This window comes from Salvelinus sp. IW2-2015, linkage group LG33 (assembly GCF_002910315.2).
Source record: "Salvelinus sp. IW2-2015 linkage group LG33, ASM291031v2, whole genome shotgun sequence".
In the NCBI taxonomy this organism is placed as follows: domain Eukaryota; kingdom Metazoa; phylum Chordata; class Actinopteri; order Salmoniformes; family Salmonidae; genus Salvelinus; species Salvelinus sp. IW2-2015.
The window spans coordinates 31,000,557-31,016,876 of record NC_036872.1 but is presented as its reverse complement, the minus strand read 5'-3'; the positions used below and the strand labels follow the sequence as shown (position 1 = coordinate 31,016,876).

The window sequence follows — 16,320 nt, the reverse complement described above, 5'->3', positions numbered from 1 at the left end:
TGTCAGCAACGGGTGGGGCTGAAATAGCTGAATCCACTAATTTGAAGTGCTCCACAAACTTTTGTATATATAGTGTACAACAAACACCTCTGGGTGTCTCAAGCAGTGAACTTATATTACACATGCATGAGGAAAAAGTGTAAAATGTTCCACATAGAAGAACATACCAAATCCTAGGACATAGTGTATATAATACTGTAATAAGCTTACATAATTGCTGTCAAACTCCACAGTTGTCACTGACTGATTGGATATTTATATTCATTTCCCAGTGTGCAAACAATTTCAGTACTTACAGCATTCATATCAATTCATTTATAAATTCATTTCAATGTTTTTGGCGGACATCTTTTTATTGACATGTCAATAAAACCCATGAACGCAACCGTTTATGCCTTACTCCGAACGCAACCGTTTATGTGAAATTGTTGTGTGTTCTACTTGGAGCTCTGGTTATCCTGAAAAGAAAACTGTAAAACACTTAATTGTGAGGCTAAATATAAGGGCTAGACATACAGATAAATGGAATCTCGGGACTGATAGGAAACCCTACCTACAATTAACCCTAGAGGTTATAAGTATGTAAGGGTTTAATCAAAGAGAGGCTATGCGTTCTATGGAAAATAATGAATGACGTGGAAGGTGTGTTCCATGCAGAGTGGAACTGACCTTCCACAGAGTTGTGTTATTTTCTAGAGAACGCATAGAGCCCCGAGTTGATTATCCCCATTATACCATGGCTATAATTTAACATATTTGTCGCTAGAAATGTGTTCAACATCCACTGAAGTAGCTAGCAAGTTTACTATAGCTAACCAAATCATCAGTCCTAGCTTGCCATTATGAATACAACAAAATCAATGTTTTCAATTCYACTTTTGCCATAGAATGAACTATGGCCATTGAATTCTACCATGCAAATATGCCGTGAGTTATAGGGAAATAATGCCCTTCAATTCAATCATATGTAAACATGAGGCTGCCAGTAGGAGAGAAAGTGAGTCTGATTTCAGTATCATGTCTAACAACAACAGTACAGAGCTGGTTAATGTAGGGGAGAGACAGAGAGACATGAATGATGAATTGATGACGGAAAGGTGGGCCTCTTGAACGTCATGTTCAAAGATGCTATGAGGAATGGTTTGGCTCCAGTTCGGCTGGTTTTACTCTGGTCATCATTGGAATAATGGAAAGCTGATTTTAACACCATGTAAAGTACAATGTACATGTTGCGTCAAAGGCAGACAATAGAAACAGATTATACAGCTCAATGTACAGTGCAGATACCCACCCATAGGTTTTAATGCACGAATCCTCAACACCATACACTGAGTGTACAAAACATTAGGAACAGCTGCTCTTTCCATGTCATAGACTGACCAGGTAAATTCAGCTGAAAGCTAAGAGCCCTTATGGATGTCACCTGTTAAATCCACTTCAATCAGTGTAGATGAAGGGAAAGAGACAGGTTAAAGAAGGACTTTTAAGCCTTGAGACAATCGAGACATGTATTGTGTATGTTTGCCATTCAGAGGGTGAATGGGCAAGACAAAAGATTTAAGAGCCTTTGAACGGGGTATGGTAATTAATAATTGATTGGAATTATATAGCGCTTTTCTACAAACGAAGTTACTAAAAGCTCTTCACACAGTACGGGGAAACTCACCTCATCTACCACCAATGTGTAGAACCCACCTGGGTGATGCACGGCGGCCATTTTTGTGCCAGAACGCTCACCACACATCAGCTGGAGAGGTGAGGAGTGATATCTGCCAATTAGGAATGAGGGGGATGATTAGGTGGGGCCAGGTTGGGAATTTAGTCATGACACCAGGGTTAACACCCCTACTCTTACAAGAAGTGCATGGGATTTTTAATGACCACAAAGAGTCAGGACACCCATTTAAAGTCCCATCCGAAAGACGGCACCCTACACAGGGCAATGTCCCCAATCACTGCCCCGTGGCATTGGGATAGATAGACCAGAGGGAAGAGTGCCGCCTACTGGCCCTCCAACACCACTTCCAGCAGCATCTGATCTCCCATCCAGGGACAGACCAGGACCGACCCTGCTTAGCTTCAGAGGCAAGGCAGCAGTGGGATGCAGGGTGGTATGCTGCTYGTAGTAGGTGCCAGGCACACCGGTTTGAGTGTGTCAATAACTGCAACGCAGATGGGTTTTCACACTTAACAGTTTCCCGTGTGTATCAAGAATGGTCCACCACCCAAAGGACATCCAGCTAACTTGACACAACTGTGGGTTGGAGTCAACATGAGCCAGCATCCCGGTGAAACGCTTTCGACACCTGTAGAGGTGCCCCGACAAATTGAGGCTGATCTGAGGGCAAAAGGGGATGCAACTGAATATTAGGAAGGTGTTCCTAATGTTTCGTACACTCAGTGTAGATTTCCATTTTGTATATAAAATAAAAGATAAATCAGATATCACAACAGAGATTCAAAGTCTGTTAAGGTTCATTCTCCAACTCCATAGTAGTTGTTAAACTGCATTTGTAGTTTTTTTAAATGTTGAGATTCCTGAAGCTAGCACCATGATGAGTTTCCTAAAGCTATGTCCGATGGAGTAGGGCTGTACAGTTGTGTTTATGCATCAGTCCTCATCACTGCTCCATGCGTCTTCAAAAGCAGGATTCACCGTAGCCTGGCTCCCACCCTGGGATGGAGAAATATATTCAGTAAAATACTCTCAACTCACTCTACTCTCTCGCTGTCGTGTTGTTTTGAGTTAAAGTGATTGAGTAATCAGGAAAGCATTACAAACATTTCCCAAGTGCAAGCAAGCAATTATTATTCCGTTTCCCAAACTAAATAGGGCTATACTCGGCCTCGTCTCAGGGTAGTAAGTTGGTGGTTGAAGATATCCCTCTAGTGGTGTGAGGGCTGTGCTTTGGCAAAATGGATGGGGTTATATCCTGCCTGGTTGGCCCTGTTCGGGGGTATAGCCGGACGGAGCCACAGTGTCTCCTGACCCCTCCTGTCTCAGCCTCCAGTAATTATGCTGCAATAGTTTGTGTCGGGGGGCTAGGGTCAGTCTGTTATATCTGGAGTATTTCTCCTGTCTTATCCGGTGTCCTGTGTGAATTTAAGTATGCTCCCTCTAATTCTCTTTCTCTTCTCTCAGAGGACCTGAGCCCTAGGACCTTGCCTCAGGACTACCTGGCCTGATGACCCCTTGCTGTCCCCAGTCCACCTGGTCGTGCTGCTGCTCCAGTTTCAACTGTTCTGCCTGCGGCTATGGAACCCTGACCTGTTCACTGGACGTGCTACCCTGTCCCAGACCTGCTGTTTTCAACTCTCTCTCTCTACCGCACCTGTTGTCTCTAACTCTGAATGATCGGCTATGAAAAGCCAACTGACATTTACTCCTGAGGTGCTGACCTGTTGCACCCTCTACAACCACTGTGATTATTATTATCTGACCCTGCTGGTCATCTATGAGCGTTGGAACATCTTGGCCATGTTCTGTTATAATCTCCACCCGGCACAGCCAGAAGAGGACTGGCCACCCCTCAGAGCCTGGTTCCTCTCTAGGTTTCTTCCTAGGTTCCTGCCTTTCTAGGGAGTTTTTCCTAGCCACRGTGCTTCTACATCTGCATTGCTTGCTGTTTGTGGTTTTAGACTGGGTTTCTGTATAGCACTTTGTGACATCGGCTGATGTAAAAAGGGCTTTATAAATACATTTGATTGATCACTCCGGATAAGAGTGTCTGCTAAATGTCTAAAATGGAAATGTACTGGTTTCAAATAAAAAGGGCCTACTAGATGCCTGTCTATTAGTCTGGCTAATGTGACAGCATTTTAGAACAAGAACAGGGACCTGCGTATAATTACTACCCCCCAAACGTGCTTTAAATTGTTCCTGCTGTGCAGCCTCCTACCTTGGCGGCTGTCCCTTCTTCTTCCACGTCTGGTGGTCGTACAACAGGAACCCAGGCTAGGATGTTACAGTCTTTACCCCCGCTGTATAGCTCCTGGAAACACACAGAAGAGAGGAGTGATTTAGCCTGGGTCTCAATACTCTGTGCTCTTTACGTCCTGGCCAGAGCCATATATTTATCGATATATACACTACTGTTCAAAAGTTTGGGGTCACTTAGAAATGTCTTTGATTTGGAAAGAAAAGCATTTTTTTTTGTCCATTAAAATAACATCAAATTGATCAGAAATACAGTGTAGACACTGTTAATATGGTTAATGACTATTGTAGCTGGAAACGGCAACATTTTTATGGAATATTTACATAGGCYCACAGAGGCCCATTATCAGCAACCATCACTCCTGTGTTCCAATGGCACGTTGTGTTAGCTAATCCCAAGTTTAGAATTTTAAAAAGGCTAATCATTAGAAAGGCCTTTTGCAATTATGTTAGCACAGCTGAAAACTGTTGTTCTGATTAAAGAAGCAATAAAAATGTCCTTCTTTAGACTAGTTGAGTATCTGGAGCATCAGCATTTGTGGTTTCGATTAGAAGGCCAGCATCCTGGAGTTGCCTCTTCACTGTTGACGTTGAGACTGGTGTTTTGCGGGTACTATTTAATGAAGCTACCAGTTGAGGACTTGTGAGGCGTCGGTTTCTCAAACTAGACACTAATGTACTTCTCCTCTTGCTCAGGTGTGCACCGGGGCCTCCCACTCCTCTTTCTATGCTGGTTAGAGACAGTTTGCGCTGTTCTGTGAAGGGAGTAGTATACCACGTTGTACGAGATCTTCAGTTTCTTGGCAATTTCTCGCATGGAATAGCCTTCATTTCTCAGAACAAGAATAGACTGACAAGTTTCAAAAGAAAGTTCTTGTTTCTGGCCATTTTGAGCCTGTAATCGAACCCACAAATGCTGATGTTCCAGATACTCAACTAGTCTAAAGGCCAGTTTTATTGCTTCATTAAATCAGAACAACAGTTTTCAGCTGTGCTAACATAATTGCAAAAAGCTTTTCTAATGATCAATTAGCCTTTTAAAATGATAAACTTGGATTAGCTAACACAAAGTGCCATTGGAACACAGGAGTGATGGTTGCTGATAATGGGCCTCTGCGCCTACGTAGATATTCCATAAAAAATCTGCCGTTTCCAGCTACAATAGTCATTTACAACATTAACAATGTCTACACTGTATTTCTGATGAATMTGATGTTATTTTAACAGACAAAAAATTTGCTTTTCTTTCAAAATCAAGGACATTTCTAAGTYACCCCAAACTTTTGAACAGTAGTATATAGCTCTGGTCCTGGCTGCTGTTTTTTACTCATTTGGTTTAATCTCTGTGTCCCATATACACATGTTAGCATTCGGTCCTAAAATAGCTAAGTTTGTCAAGTGGAAAGAAACATGTTGAGGAAGTATCAGTGTTGATGGCGGGAGGAAGTACATAGCTATTACAGCAGTGTCTACCTTATGAAACACTAGACTCAAAACAATGACAATCATCATCCAGGAAAACAACCAATAGAAGTTCATTAATTCCAAACGTGCCAATCATTTGAAGAGGTGTATTTTTGGGTGGCAGGTAGCCTAGCGGTTAAGAGTGTTGGGCCAATAACCGAAAGGTCGCTGGCTCGAATCCCTAAGCCGACTAGGTGAAGAAGAAAAATATATATAATAATAAATATAATTAAATCGGTCGATGTGCCCTTGAGCAAGGCACTCAACCCTAATTACTCCTGTAAGTCGCTCTGGATAAACGTGTCTGCTAAATGACTAAAATGTCAAATGTGGCATTAGCCTACTTCAAAAGACAAGAAGCAAAAAGACATTCCAGAACTATGTGTTCTTTCCAATAAACAAACACTCAAAGTTGCTCTGCCACATTCTTACAGGTTTAATAAGTAGGACGTTAGATATGCTCTAACACAAATACTACTGTGATATGAAATGCGATGTGCATGAGTAAGATATGCATTACAAGGAGATACTACGGAAACTGTAGAATCATGTATTAGGGAATCGATTAGCCTTTATGTGGTATAGCAGTTGGAGTGAAGAAAGGAAAGACCCGCCTTCGTAAAAGTAGATTATGGGATTATATGACATAGCACTACCCTGTTCTTCAACAAACCTCCCATTGCAGTGCTTTGACAAGAAAACTAAACTCTCCATAAAAGAGAACACACTCATTTCTGGCCTTCACCTTTATAATCATTAAGGCCCAATTGTTTTTCATACCCCTGTGACTAGGCCATGGCTAATGGCTTTACATGAGGATGTTGACTTTAATATATCATCTATTCAAGGGTAAATGACCTACTGTAGCCTACCTCAAATACACCCCCACTGCAACTCAGATCTCGTCCTGCGCTCCAGATGTAAAGATCCAATCATTCTTCACAAATGCTAACCTTAACCATTAACAGGAAAATGCAAAAGAGGGGATGCTGTCTCAATTCAGTATCTTCTTCGATTAACATTAGTGAAAGGCCACAGTGTTCCGTACCTCCCAAGGCAGGTTGTCATATCTGTGCCAACTGTACAATAACAAACTAACAATGCATCAGCTATCTACGTGCAGGACGCTGGTAATGTGGGTAGAATAGGAATTTGTTATGATTCTCTGTGATGTACAGAAGGCCTTCAAGGCCTCTGGTCTGCTAGGGTCATATTCATTGGGAACCAAACAGAAGCAAATCGGTCAAAACAGGGAGGGACCTACCTGGTTATCCGTTGCAAAACATTTTGCTATGGTTTGCTACAGTGTGCACTAATGAATAGGACCCACGTCTCAGAGACCTTGATTCAACTTAGGAACAATATGACGTCACATGAGCTGATTTACATGAACATACGTAAGGTATTGATAATGAACAAACATAATGATGTTAATAACACTGTCATTTCTTATTAGTCTATAGCCATAAAGGATGGACGCACCTACAGACAGACGGGCAGACAGAGACAGTCAGTCACCTGGTAGTCGGGGTGGAACTGGCAGCAGTCCACGTTGTTGTAGTGTCCCCTCAGCATGGTTACAAGTTCCCCGGTGTGTAGAGTGTACACCGCCACCGAGCTGCCACAAGGTACAAACACAAACTCCGGGCTGCAGCTACGAGACACCGTGATCTTTAACCCCTTACGGCTTTCGTTACTCACCTTCCCATAATTCACCTGAGAGACAGAGGAGTTGGGAGGGTCAGTTGGACGGATGACCAAGCTAACAGTAGAACAGCACTTCAACTATCAAACTGCTACAGAACATGATGCATGGAGACATTCAGAAACCAGGTTAAATATAGACCTCAACATGTGTTGTACTGATACGGACCACGACAGCTAAAGTGGGCTTCCCTCGGATTTGTCGAGATTAACTGTTTAAAGATGTACTGTATAACTCATTTTAGGCAGAAGATGTGGCATGTTACTTGTAAAATATAAGGCAATGTTTATATGACCCCCCTTTCATACAGCCCCTTACTTACCATTTATTTTCAGGTATACCCCTTTTATAAATATCAGTGGGTAACAGGCAAATTGGGAGGTGTGGGGGGTGTTGTTAAACCATGGGACCTGTTTGCAGTTCAAATTAGGGCGGTATTAAACAATGGAAGAATTTACCTGCAAAAAAGCAGAGAACCATTCACCATTCATTCCTGTATTTTGGTTACAGGGTCTGAAAATGCAGGAATCATGACTTGGTCTTTAGCTGGCTTTTATTTGTCCATGTTTTTACTCCTTACCCCTTTCAGACATTCCAACATGTGGGATTTTAGTCTGTGTATAAAAGGGATATATGTCTTCAAGTCATCAAGCAGGCAAACTGTTTCTCCAAACCCAAAGCAGCACAGGGCCTTTATGTGAAGGCTTGAGGCCTTCACCTGCAGACCCAGTTAGTGAGGGGAAGTTTATGTATGGAAGGTAATGGGGCTAGAGGCACAATGATGTCCCTTAGTGCTTGAGGCCGCTGTCACAGAGAGGGATGGCTACTGATCATTAAGGGTAAGGCCTGGAAGAGTCACACATGCTATGTAATGTGTTCCAGACAAGGCATCCAGGGATGGGCAGGAAATGTGCATACACACAAACATGCACACTCAGACAGGGCCTCGGGGTAGAGCCTAGTCCTCACCCTCAACCATTGGATCCCTGCCAGACACATTTTTGACCCTCTCACTCTCTGCATCTCTCTTACACACACACACACACACACACACACACACACACACACACACACAGAACCTACCAGTGTGTTTTTTCCATTGGCACTGTTCCACAGCCTCATGCGGTCGTCTGTTCCCGTGGTGAGAAGGTAGAGGCCGTCGACCGTGAAGCAGAGGCCATTTACCCTTCCATTATGGGCTGTGTTCACTGGCAAACACACACACGCGTCATTAAATGCCAATGAGATAATATAACTATTATTTAAGGGGAAAGGACACTGGGAAGAGCATTTGGTAATCATATCACTCAACCCTTTATCTCTTCACCCCGTTATCACGATGCTTTCACTATCATGTAGACATCTTCTCTTTACCCCGATATCACGATGCTTTCACTATCATGTCGACATCTTCTCTTTACCCCGTTATCACGATGCTTTCACTATCATGTAGACATCTTCTCTTTACCCCGATATCACGATGCTTTCACTATCATGTAGACATCTTCTCTTTACCCCGTTATCACGATGCTTCCACTATCATGTAGACATCTTCTCTTTACCCCGTTATCACGATGCTTCCACTATCATGTAGACATCTTCTCTTTACCCCGTTATCAGGTGTGGGGGGAGTCGGGGAGGTGTGACAGTGTGTTCCTACCTGCCTCTGATGAGGCCTTGGACTTGTCCCCGTTGTGTTGGTCCAGAGAGAACAGGCTCCCTGAGGCCCGACGCACATCCCACACCAACACCCTGCTGTCAGTACTGAGAGAGAGAGAGAAAGAGAGAGCGAGAGATAGAGCAACAGAGAGAGCGCATGAGAAGCCGAAATCAACAGCCTTCCATATCTCAAGGGACATGTATCAGTGCCCTGGGGCCTTATAGGGATATATAAATGTCCCTTACATAAACATCCTAACTGGTCTGCAGATGAAGGTTCACATCACTGGGCATCAACAACGTAACACTACAACAATGCAACACAATCCCTTAAATGATCCAGCTACAGAATTGTGCCTCAAATTTCCTCAAAACAGTCCTCCAAATAAAAAAAAGAACTTCAGTCCATACAAAATGTTCAAAGACAGTGTGCTTCACTGTCCAATTGCCCATGTTATCAGTAGCAGTTGAAATGCTGCTCAGTTGTTTTTCAAATCACTTACAGCCCAAAGGGACAGTGATTTGATCCCAATGGTTTAATTAGCAGATCTAATTTGGCGTAAACCAACAGAGTACTCTCTCCCTGCCATATGCTGCATTGTTATTCCCAGGGCTGGTTCAGTCTCTCTGTATGCCAATGAGTTCAGGTGACATACTGATACAGTCTAGTTATGGTAATAGAAAGTGGAATCCCTTTCACTAGCTAGATTGGAATTTCTATGATACTTGGGCGTGAAATGAGGGAGGAACATTTATCTAAAGGCCCTTCAAGGTAGTTGTTTCTCTCCAGGTTTGGTGTAGGTCGGCCTACCTGGCTGTAGCTAAAATGTGCTCATATCTTGGCGACCACCGAACAGATAGGACCTCACCTCTGTGACCTGAGGGATAGAAAGGACAGTCAGTGGAGTACAGTAACACACACAGTAACATGTGTGTGTTACTGTAGACACGTTTTACTATACTTGTGAGTACCAGAAGTCCTCACAAGAAAAGTAAACCAAATAAAACTCAGAAGTGAGGACATTTTGCCAGGCCTCACTTGTAAAAAGGCTATTTTAGGCTTAGGGGTTAAGTTTAGGCTCCCGAGTGGTGCAGCGGTCTAAGGCACTGCATCTCAGTGCAAGAGGCGTCACTACAGTCCCTGGTTCAAATCCAGGCTGTATCACATCCAGCCATGATTGGGAGTCCCATAGGGCGGCGCACAATTGGCCCAGTATCGTCCGGGTTTGGCCGGGGTAGGGAGCCATTGTAAATAAGAATTTGTTCTTAACTGACTTGCCTAGTTCAATTAGGTTGAGGGAAAATAGGATTTTGAAGTCCTCACAAGTATAGTAAGACATAGGGGTGGGTGGGTGTGTGTGTGGCTCTCACCCTGCAAAACCTGGATGCGTGAGCCAGACTTCAGGTCACAGAGCTGTACTTTCTGGTCTTTGGTACCAACTGAGAACACACAGATCAATGGATTGCTTGAAAGGTTACATACAGTACGACTAACACAAAGAAAAACATCTCTACTTTCACTATGTGTGTTAATGCTTCGTGACAGAGGAGAAACTGGAGGCCCTGGTTCTCTCAGATTAGATAGGAATGTATAAGAGAGCAGTTCTACTATTGGATAAACATGAGCTAATAACACACATCATTCACTTAGGGGATGAGAGCTGACAAGGAGCTAGAGCTGACAGGGATGGACACAAAATAACCAGGGTTGAGTCCATCTGTTACATTTACATTTAAGTCATTTAGCAGACGCTCTTATCCAGAGCGACTTACAAATTGTTAGAAACCCGACACAAATAAAATTATAATTCTGGTCCGCCTGACAAATTCTGATCATTCTAGCACCACCAGAACTTTCCAGAAAAAGGTTGATTGTGCCATTAGTAAAATGTGTAATTGAAAGACTTCATGGCATTTTGTTTTGAGTTTGGGAAGAATCTCAGAGAAACAAAAAACTGAGCGAGTGAGAGCAGTGTGGGTGATTGGGAAGGTATGTGTAACCAGTCTGTCCTGCTCTGTCAGCAGGGGGGCAGAGCCTGGATTCCTGTCATGTCTCCAGAACGTCTCTCTAAACTCTTCCTGAGTCAGTTCCAACCCCTGACACCCCTAGGGGCATACACTCTGTATGCATACACAGCTGTTTCACAATCAACATTTTCTTTTTCTTTTCTTTGATTTACTGAGGCCTCATATGTTCATTCTTAGATTATATCAATAAGACATAGACAGTAAATCATATTTTAAGAGCATGACACACACATACAATTTCACCCACAGCCAGGTCACCCGTGATAAAAGTCAGAATTCGACGTCCATCCATGTCTAAGGACATTGGGAGATGACGTGGAAACCGGKCACMAGGCTTCAAGTAGGTTTTGGTGTTGCTAGGGCATTGTGGACAGGGATGAGGGATGCTGGATAGGCGTAAGCATCTGTCTCTGGTGTCTAAGGTTGCATGCTCAAATCCAGCTACAGAAAGTTGTTTTTTCTTCGAAATGTGACGTTTAAGAAACATAGATGAACGTCTAATTCTGACGTGAGACAGAGCTTGCTACCCACACACACCTGCGATGAGGCTGTGTTTCCTGGCAATGGGGGACATGTGGTGACAGTAGACGTTTCCTTCAAACTGGAACACTTCAGCGGGCTAGAGACACACAAGAAGAAGGAACTATCTATSAGCTTTAGTTCAACACGAACATAAACTTGATGTCTCTGTGCTGTACAGAGACAACACTACTACATGGGAAGAGCAAACATGTATAGAAAAGCACTGTTCAGTCAGTCGGTCAGCCGGCCAGCACGATAGGAAAGAACACTGTCGTGACTGACTGACACAATGGGACCAGGAGACAGAAATGAGGGATGCGGCTGTGAGACTGGGAGAGGAATGGAGGGGAGTGGAGGAGAACAGAGCAGGGGACTAGGATGCTGGAGGAGAGGAATGGAGGGGAGTGGAGGAGAACAGAGCAGGGGANGGAGAGGAATGGAGGGGAGTGGAGGAGAACAGAGCAGGGGACTAGGATGCTGGAGGAGAGGAATGGAGGGGAGTGGAGGAGAACAGAGCAGGGGACTAGGATGCTGGAGGAGAGGAATGGAGGGGAGTGGAGGAGAACAGAGAGCGGGATAGGATGCTGGGAGAGGGAATGGAGGGGATGGAGGAGAACAGAGCAGGGACTAGGATGCTGGAGGAGAGGAATGGAGGGGAGTTGGAGGAGAACAGAGCAGGGGACTAGGATGCTGGAGGAGAGGAATGGAGGGGAGTGGAGGAGAAAGAGCAGGGGCTAGGATGCTGGAGGAGAGGAATGGAGGGGAGTGGAGGAGCAGAGCAGGGGACTAGAAGCTGGAGGAGAGGAATGGAGGGGAGTGGAGAACAGGCAGGACATGGCAGTGTGGGAGAACAGAGCAGGGGGACTAAGAAAGCTGGAGGAGAGAATGGAGGCGGAGTGGAGGAGAACAGAGCAGGATGATGGCAGTGTGGGAGAACAGAGCAGGGGACTAGGAAGCTGAGAGAGGAATGGAGGGGAGTGGAGGAGAACAGAGCAAGGGACTAGGAAGCTGGAGGAGAAGAATGGAGGGGAGTGGAGGAGAACAGAGCAGGGACTGGAAACTGGAGGAGAGGAATGGAGGGGAGTGGGGAGAACAGAGCAGGACATGGCAGTGTGGGAGAACAGAGCAGGGGCTAGGAAGCTGGAGGAGGAGAGGAATGGAGGAGAACAGAGCAGGTGACTATTGAAGCTGGAGTAAGAGAGGATGGAGGGGAGTGGAGGAGAACAGAGCAGGGGACTAGGAAGCTGGAGGAGAGGAATGGAGGGGAGTGAGGAGAACAGAGCAGGACATGGCAGTGTGGGAGAACAGAGCAGGGACTAGGAAGCTGAGAGGAGAGGAATGGAGGAGAACAGAGCAGGGGACTAGGAAGCTGGAGAGGGAGAGAAGGGAGGAGAACAGCAGGTGACTATGAAGCTGGAGTAAGAGAGGAATGGAGGGAGTGGAGGAGAAAGAGCAGGGACTAGGAAGCTGGAGGAGAGGAAGGGAGGGGATGGAGGAAAACGAGCAGGGGCTAGGAAGCTGAAGGAGAGGAATGGAGGGGAGTGGAGGGGAGTGGAGGAGAACAGAGCAGGGACTAGGAAGCTGGAGGAGAGGAATGGAGGGGTGAAGGAGAAGAGCAGGACATGGCAGTGTGGGAGAACAGAGCAGGGGACTAGGAAGCTGGAGGAGAAGAATGGAGGGGAGTGGAGGAGAACAGAGCAGGGGACTAGGAAGCTGGAGGAGAGGAATGGAGGGGAGTGGAGGAGAACAGAGCAGGACATGGCAGTGTGGGGAGAACAGAGCAGGGGACTAGGAAGCTGGAGGAGAGGAATGGAGGGGAGTGGAGGAGAACAGAGCAGGACATGGCAGTGTGGAGAACAGAGCAGGGGACTAGGAAGCTGGAGGAGGAGAGGAATGGAGGGGAGTGGAGGAGAACAGAGCAGGGGACTAGGAAGCTGGAGGAGAGGAATGGAGGGGAGTGGAGGATAACAGAGCAGGACATGGCAGTGTGGGAGAACAGAGCAGGGACTAGGAAGCTGGAGGAGAGGAATGGAGGGAGTGAGAAACAGAGCAGGGGACTAGGAAGCTGGGGGAGAGGAATGGAGGGGAGTGGAGGAGAACAGAGCAGGGCATGGCAGTGTGGGAGAACAGAGCAGGGGACTAGGAAGCTGGAGGAGAGGAATGGGGGAGTGGAGGAGAACAGAGCAGGACATGGCAGTGTGGGAGAACAGAGCAGGGGACTAGGAAGCTGGAGGAGGAGAGGAATGGAGGAGAACAGAGCAGGTGACTATGAAGCTGGAGTAAGAGAGGAATGGAGGGAGTGGGAACAGAGCAGGGGACTAGGAAGCTGGAGGAGGAGAGGAATGGGAGAACAGAGCAGGTGACTATGAAGCTGGAGTAAGAGAGGAATGGAGGGGAGTGGAGGAGAAAAGAGCAGGGGACTAGGAAGCTGGAGGACGAGAGTAGAGTGACAGTTACAATGCAAATCCCTCTGCAAACAAGTTTTGCTGTACCCTCGTGACTCTGAGGTAACCATGGCACAGCGTGTTCTAGCTCATCACAGAGAGCACCATATGCCATAAAAGGCAAAGAGTGCGAGAGAGACAAAGAGTTAAAGAGAGTATGTAAGGTGTACCTTTAGTGTCTCAGTGTCCCAGACCTTCATGGTTTTGTCAAAGGAGCTGGAGACAACATGCCTGTGTCGTGTGTGGTACCACTGCACTGTCTCTACACTGAACCTGTGGACATACTGACTGGACCTGCAACACAAACACACTAACAGTGACCACCAGATCCTCTCACACACACCCACCACACACAACACACACACCCCACAACCCACACAACACCACACAAACACACACACACACACACACACACACACACACACACACACACACACACACAGTATCAGTGATGCTGCCATCTAGTGGATGCCATCAGGTATGTGAGCCACACACCTGCCTACAGTGCAGACTGCTTTACAGGTGTATTGGGGTTTCCTGCTGTTGTTCTCCAGGTCATACACCACAATCACCCCATCTGCCCCTCCAGATAGCATGCTACAGAACAGACAAGAGGCGAGGGTTATCTCCCAATGAAATAGCACCAGAAGGATTCTAAAAAAGTACTATACAGGCAACATGTCTATGTTGAATTGTAGGAGGTTGCTTATGTATCACGTTATGTTGAAATCAGGTGATGACGGAACTATGCATTAGGTTACATGTTATAGGCCTAGACTATATGGTAATCATAACAAATGATGTCCTCAATTGACATATTGTCAGACCTACTACTAATGATACTTACTATCTGCCCTCAATGACTTCAATGTCTATGGTGTTTATGCCGTTGCTATGGATTCGATCCACATCTCTGTCATGATTCAGCTCTAAATTGAGGACCCTTAAGAGAAAACAAAGGAGACAGAGTCATGACGTCAGTGATCTTCAGGTCGGAAAGTAGGAGATGCCCGAGTTCCCAAAATAGAATTCCGAGTTGGATGGTCTTTCAAAATATTTTTCCCAGTCGGAGCTCGTTTTTTACCGAGTTCCTAGTTGTGATGAACGCACTGAAGTCGGAGATTTCCGAGTTCCCAGTCGTTTTGAATGCGTCATAACACCAACATGGAAGCCTAGTTAATTACCACAACCAGTCATAAACCCCGCCTATGTCTACAATTTATCTTCATAAAATGTTATTTTAAACCTAGACACACTGTTGACCTTATGCCCAACCTTAAATTAAGACCCCAAAGCAAATAGTTGTTTTCATGAATTTTTACGATATAGACCATTTTTGACTGTGACAACTAGTGATACCGACAAACACTGGTAACAGTAACGTTAGCGTTCCCAAGAATGATATGGCCATCTTTCCCCTCACCTCACTCACCTCCGTGTTGACTCTGCCCGTCTCAGACGAAGTGGGTCGTCAAGTCCAGCCTGTCTTGCTGTTAGAAAACCCAACATCTTCCCAAAATAAATTAATCTTTAAATTTCGTAGCTAGCTAGCCTTACAGGAATGTTTATGTTTGTTCTCAAGCTAGCATAGCTAGCTCGAGGGTTGGTTACCCATCTAACGTTACACGTTAAATATCGTTAGCTACTGAACTAGTTTTTTAAACGCTTTGTGTGTACAATACATATTTGTGATCTGGGATTGATAAAAACCCGATCGAATCATTTTATGCCATCTGTCTTATTTAACATCATTTAGCAAGCTAACTCTCAGTCAACAAGGMACGTGTGGGTGGCCATGTTGTTACGTCAGGATGTTTGAACACCGCTCTGGTATAACAAGTGCGCTCATTGGTTACTCTGATTCAGTCATCCAATCAAAACATATCTTACTCTTATCTGTTTTTAGATTGCGTAAACAACAATTCCAATTGAAAATGCGTTGATAGGACTGGTTGTATGGTGAAGTATACGAGAACGATAGCTGCATATATCATATTTTCTCAATATGAGCAGGATCGGAGGTCTATTACGCCGGACCTTTGCGGTGATAAAATAATATGTAGGCACCGACCATTTAGGAAATAAATACTACTGGGAGCCAGAGGAAAATACTTAAGTGACTAACGTTACCTTATCCCCTGTATAAACTTGGACCTAGACGAAKGCCTCTGTTTTGTCCTACATAGATAACGTTACTTCTAACTAGTCTAGTAGCTACTCATTTATCTTCTATAACTGTCCGATTTTATTACTGTAACGAGAAGTTATGCATTTTCGCTACCTAGCTAACGTTAAAGTAAATGTGTGCAGACTGTAACAGAGCAATATTTGGTATAGGCTACAGTATCATATGTAACAGTWGCGCGCTAATATTAATTTCAATATTAGAAATATAGCTAAAACTGTGACCAAACGTCCTACACAATGATGCTTTAAATCAAGATGATCACATTGTCTGTTTGTTACAATGTTGTTGAGATCTTGGCTGTCACTTTTTGCTTTGTAAGATATGACCACTAGATGGAGTGTATGAAGCTGTTTTTATATAATATACACTACAT

The 16,320-nt window shown here is 44.8% G+C and overlaps 1 protein-coding gene across 3 annotated transcripts; it reads right to left on the bottom strand.

The window, feature by feature from the left end:
• Positions 1-1,921: 1,921 nt before the first annotated feature.
• ercc8 (excision repair cross-complementation group 8) lies at positions 1,922-15,564 on the bottom strand. 3 transcript variants are annotated; one of them, XR_002876489.2, is made up of 13 exons: positions 15,192-15,564; positions 14,607-14,702; positions 14,255-14,356; positions 13,930-14,053; positions 11,331-11,412; positions 10,137-10,205; positions 9,577-9,643; positions 8,767-8,870; positions 8,190-8,314; positions 6,920-7,117; positions 6,274-6,354; positions 3,900-3,992; positions 2,614-2,674 (listed from the first exon to the last, which is right to left on the bottom strand). XR_002876489.2 is itself a non-coding variant. In XM_023979274.2 (12 exons), the coding sequence occupies exons 1-12, from the start codon at positions 15,266-15,268 to the stop codon at positions 2,612-2,614; spliced, it is 1,200 nt and encodes a 399-aa protein (XP_023835042.1). In that variant the 5' UTR covers positions 15,269-15,564; the 3' UTR covers positions 1,922-2,611. The 3 variants fall into 3 exon arrangements, 1 of the variants encoding a protein (XP_023835042.1); XM_023979274.2 differs by lacking the exon at positions 6,274-6,354 and having other exon boundaries at positions 1,922-2,674; XR_011474654.1 differs by lacking the exon at positions 6,274-6,354 and having other exon boundaries at positions 2,407-2,674; positions 6,884-7,117.
• Between the last annotated feature and the right edge of the window lie 756 nt (positions 15,565-16,320).

Excerpts from the sequence above, each read along its gene's own strand:
- ercc8 (XM_023979274.2), bottom strand. The coding sequence starts at position 15,268 with ATGTTGGGTTTTCTAACAGCAAGACAGGCTGGACTTGACGACCCACTT. Across the intron at positions 11,413-13,929 it reads GGGACACTGAGACACTAAAG|CCCGCTGAAGTGTTCCAGTT; the intron begins GTACACCTTACA and ends GTGTGTCTCTAG. Across the intron at positions 2,675-3,899 it reads AAGAAGGGACAGCCGCCAAG|GGTGGGAGCCAGGCTACGGT; the intron begins GTAGGAGGCTGC and ends TCTCCATCCCAG.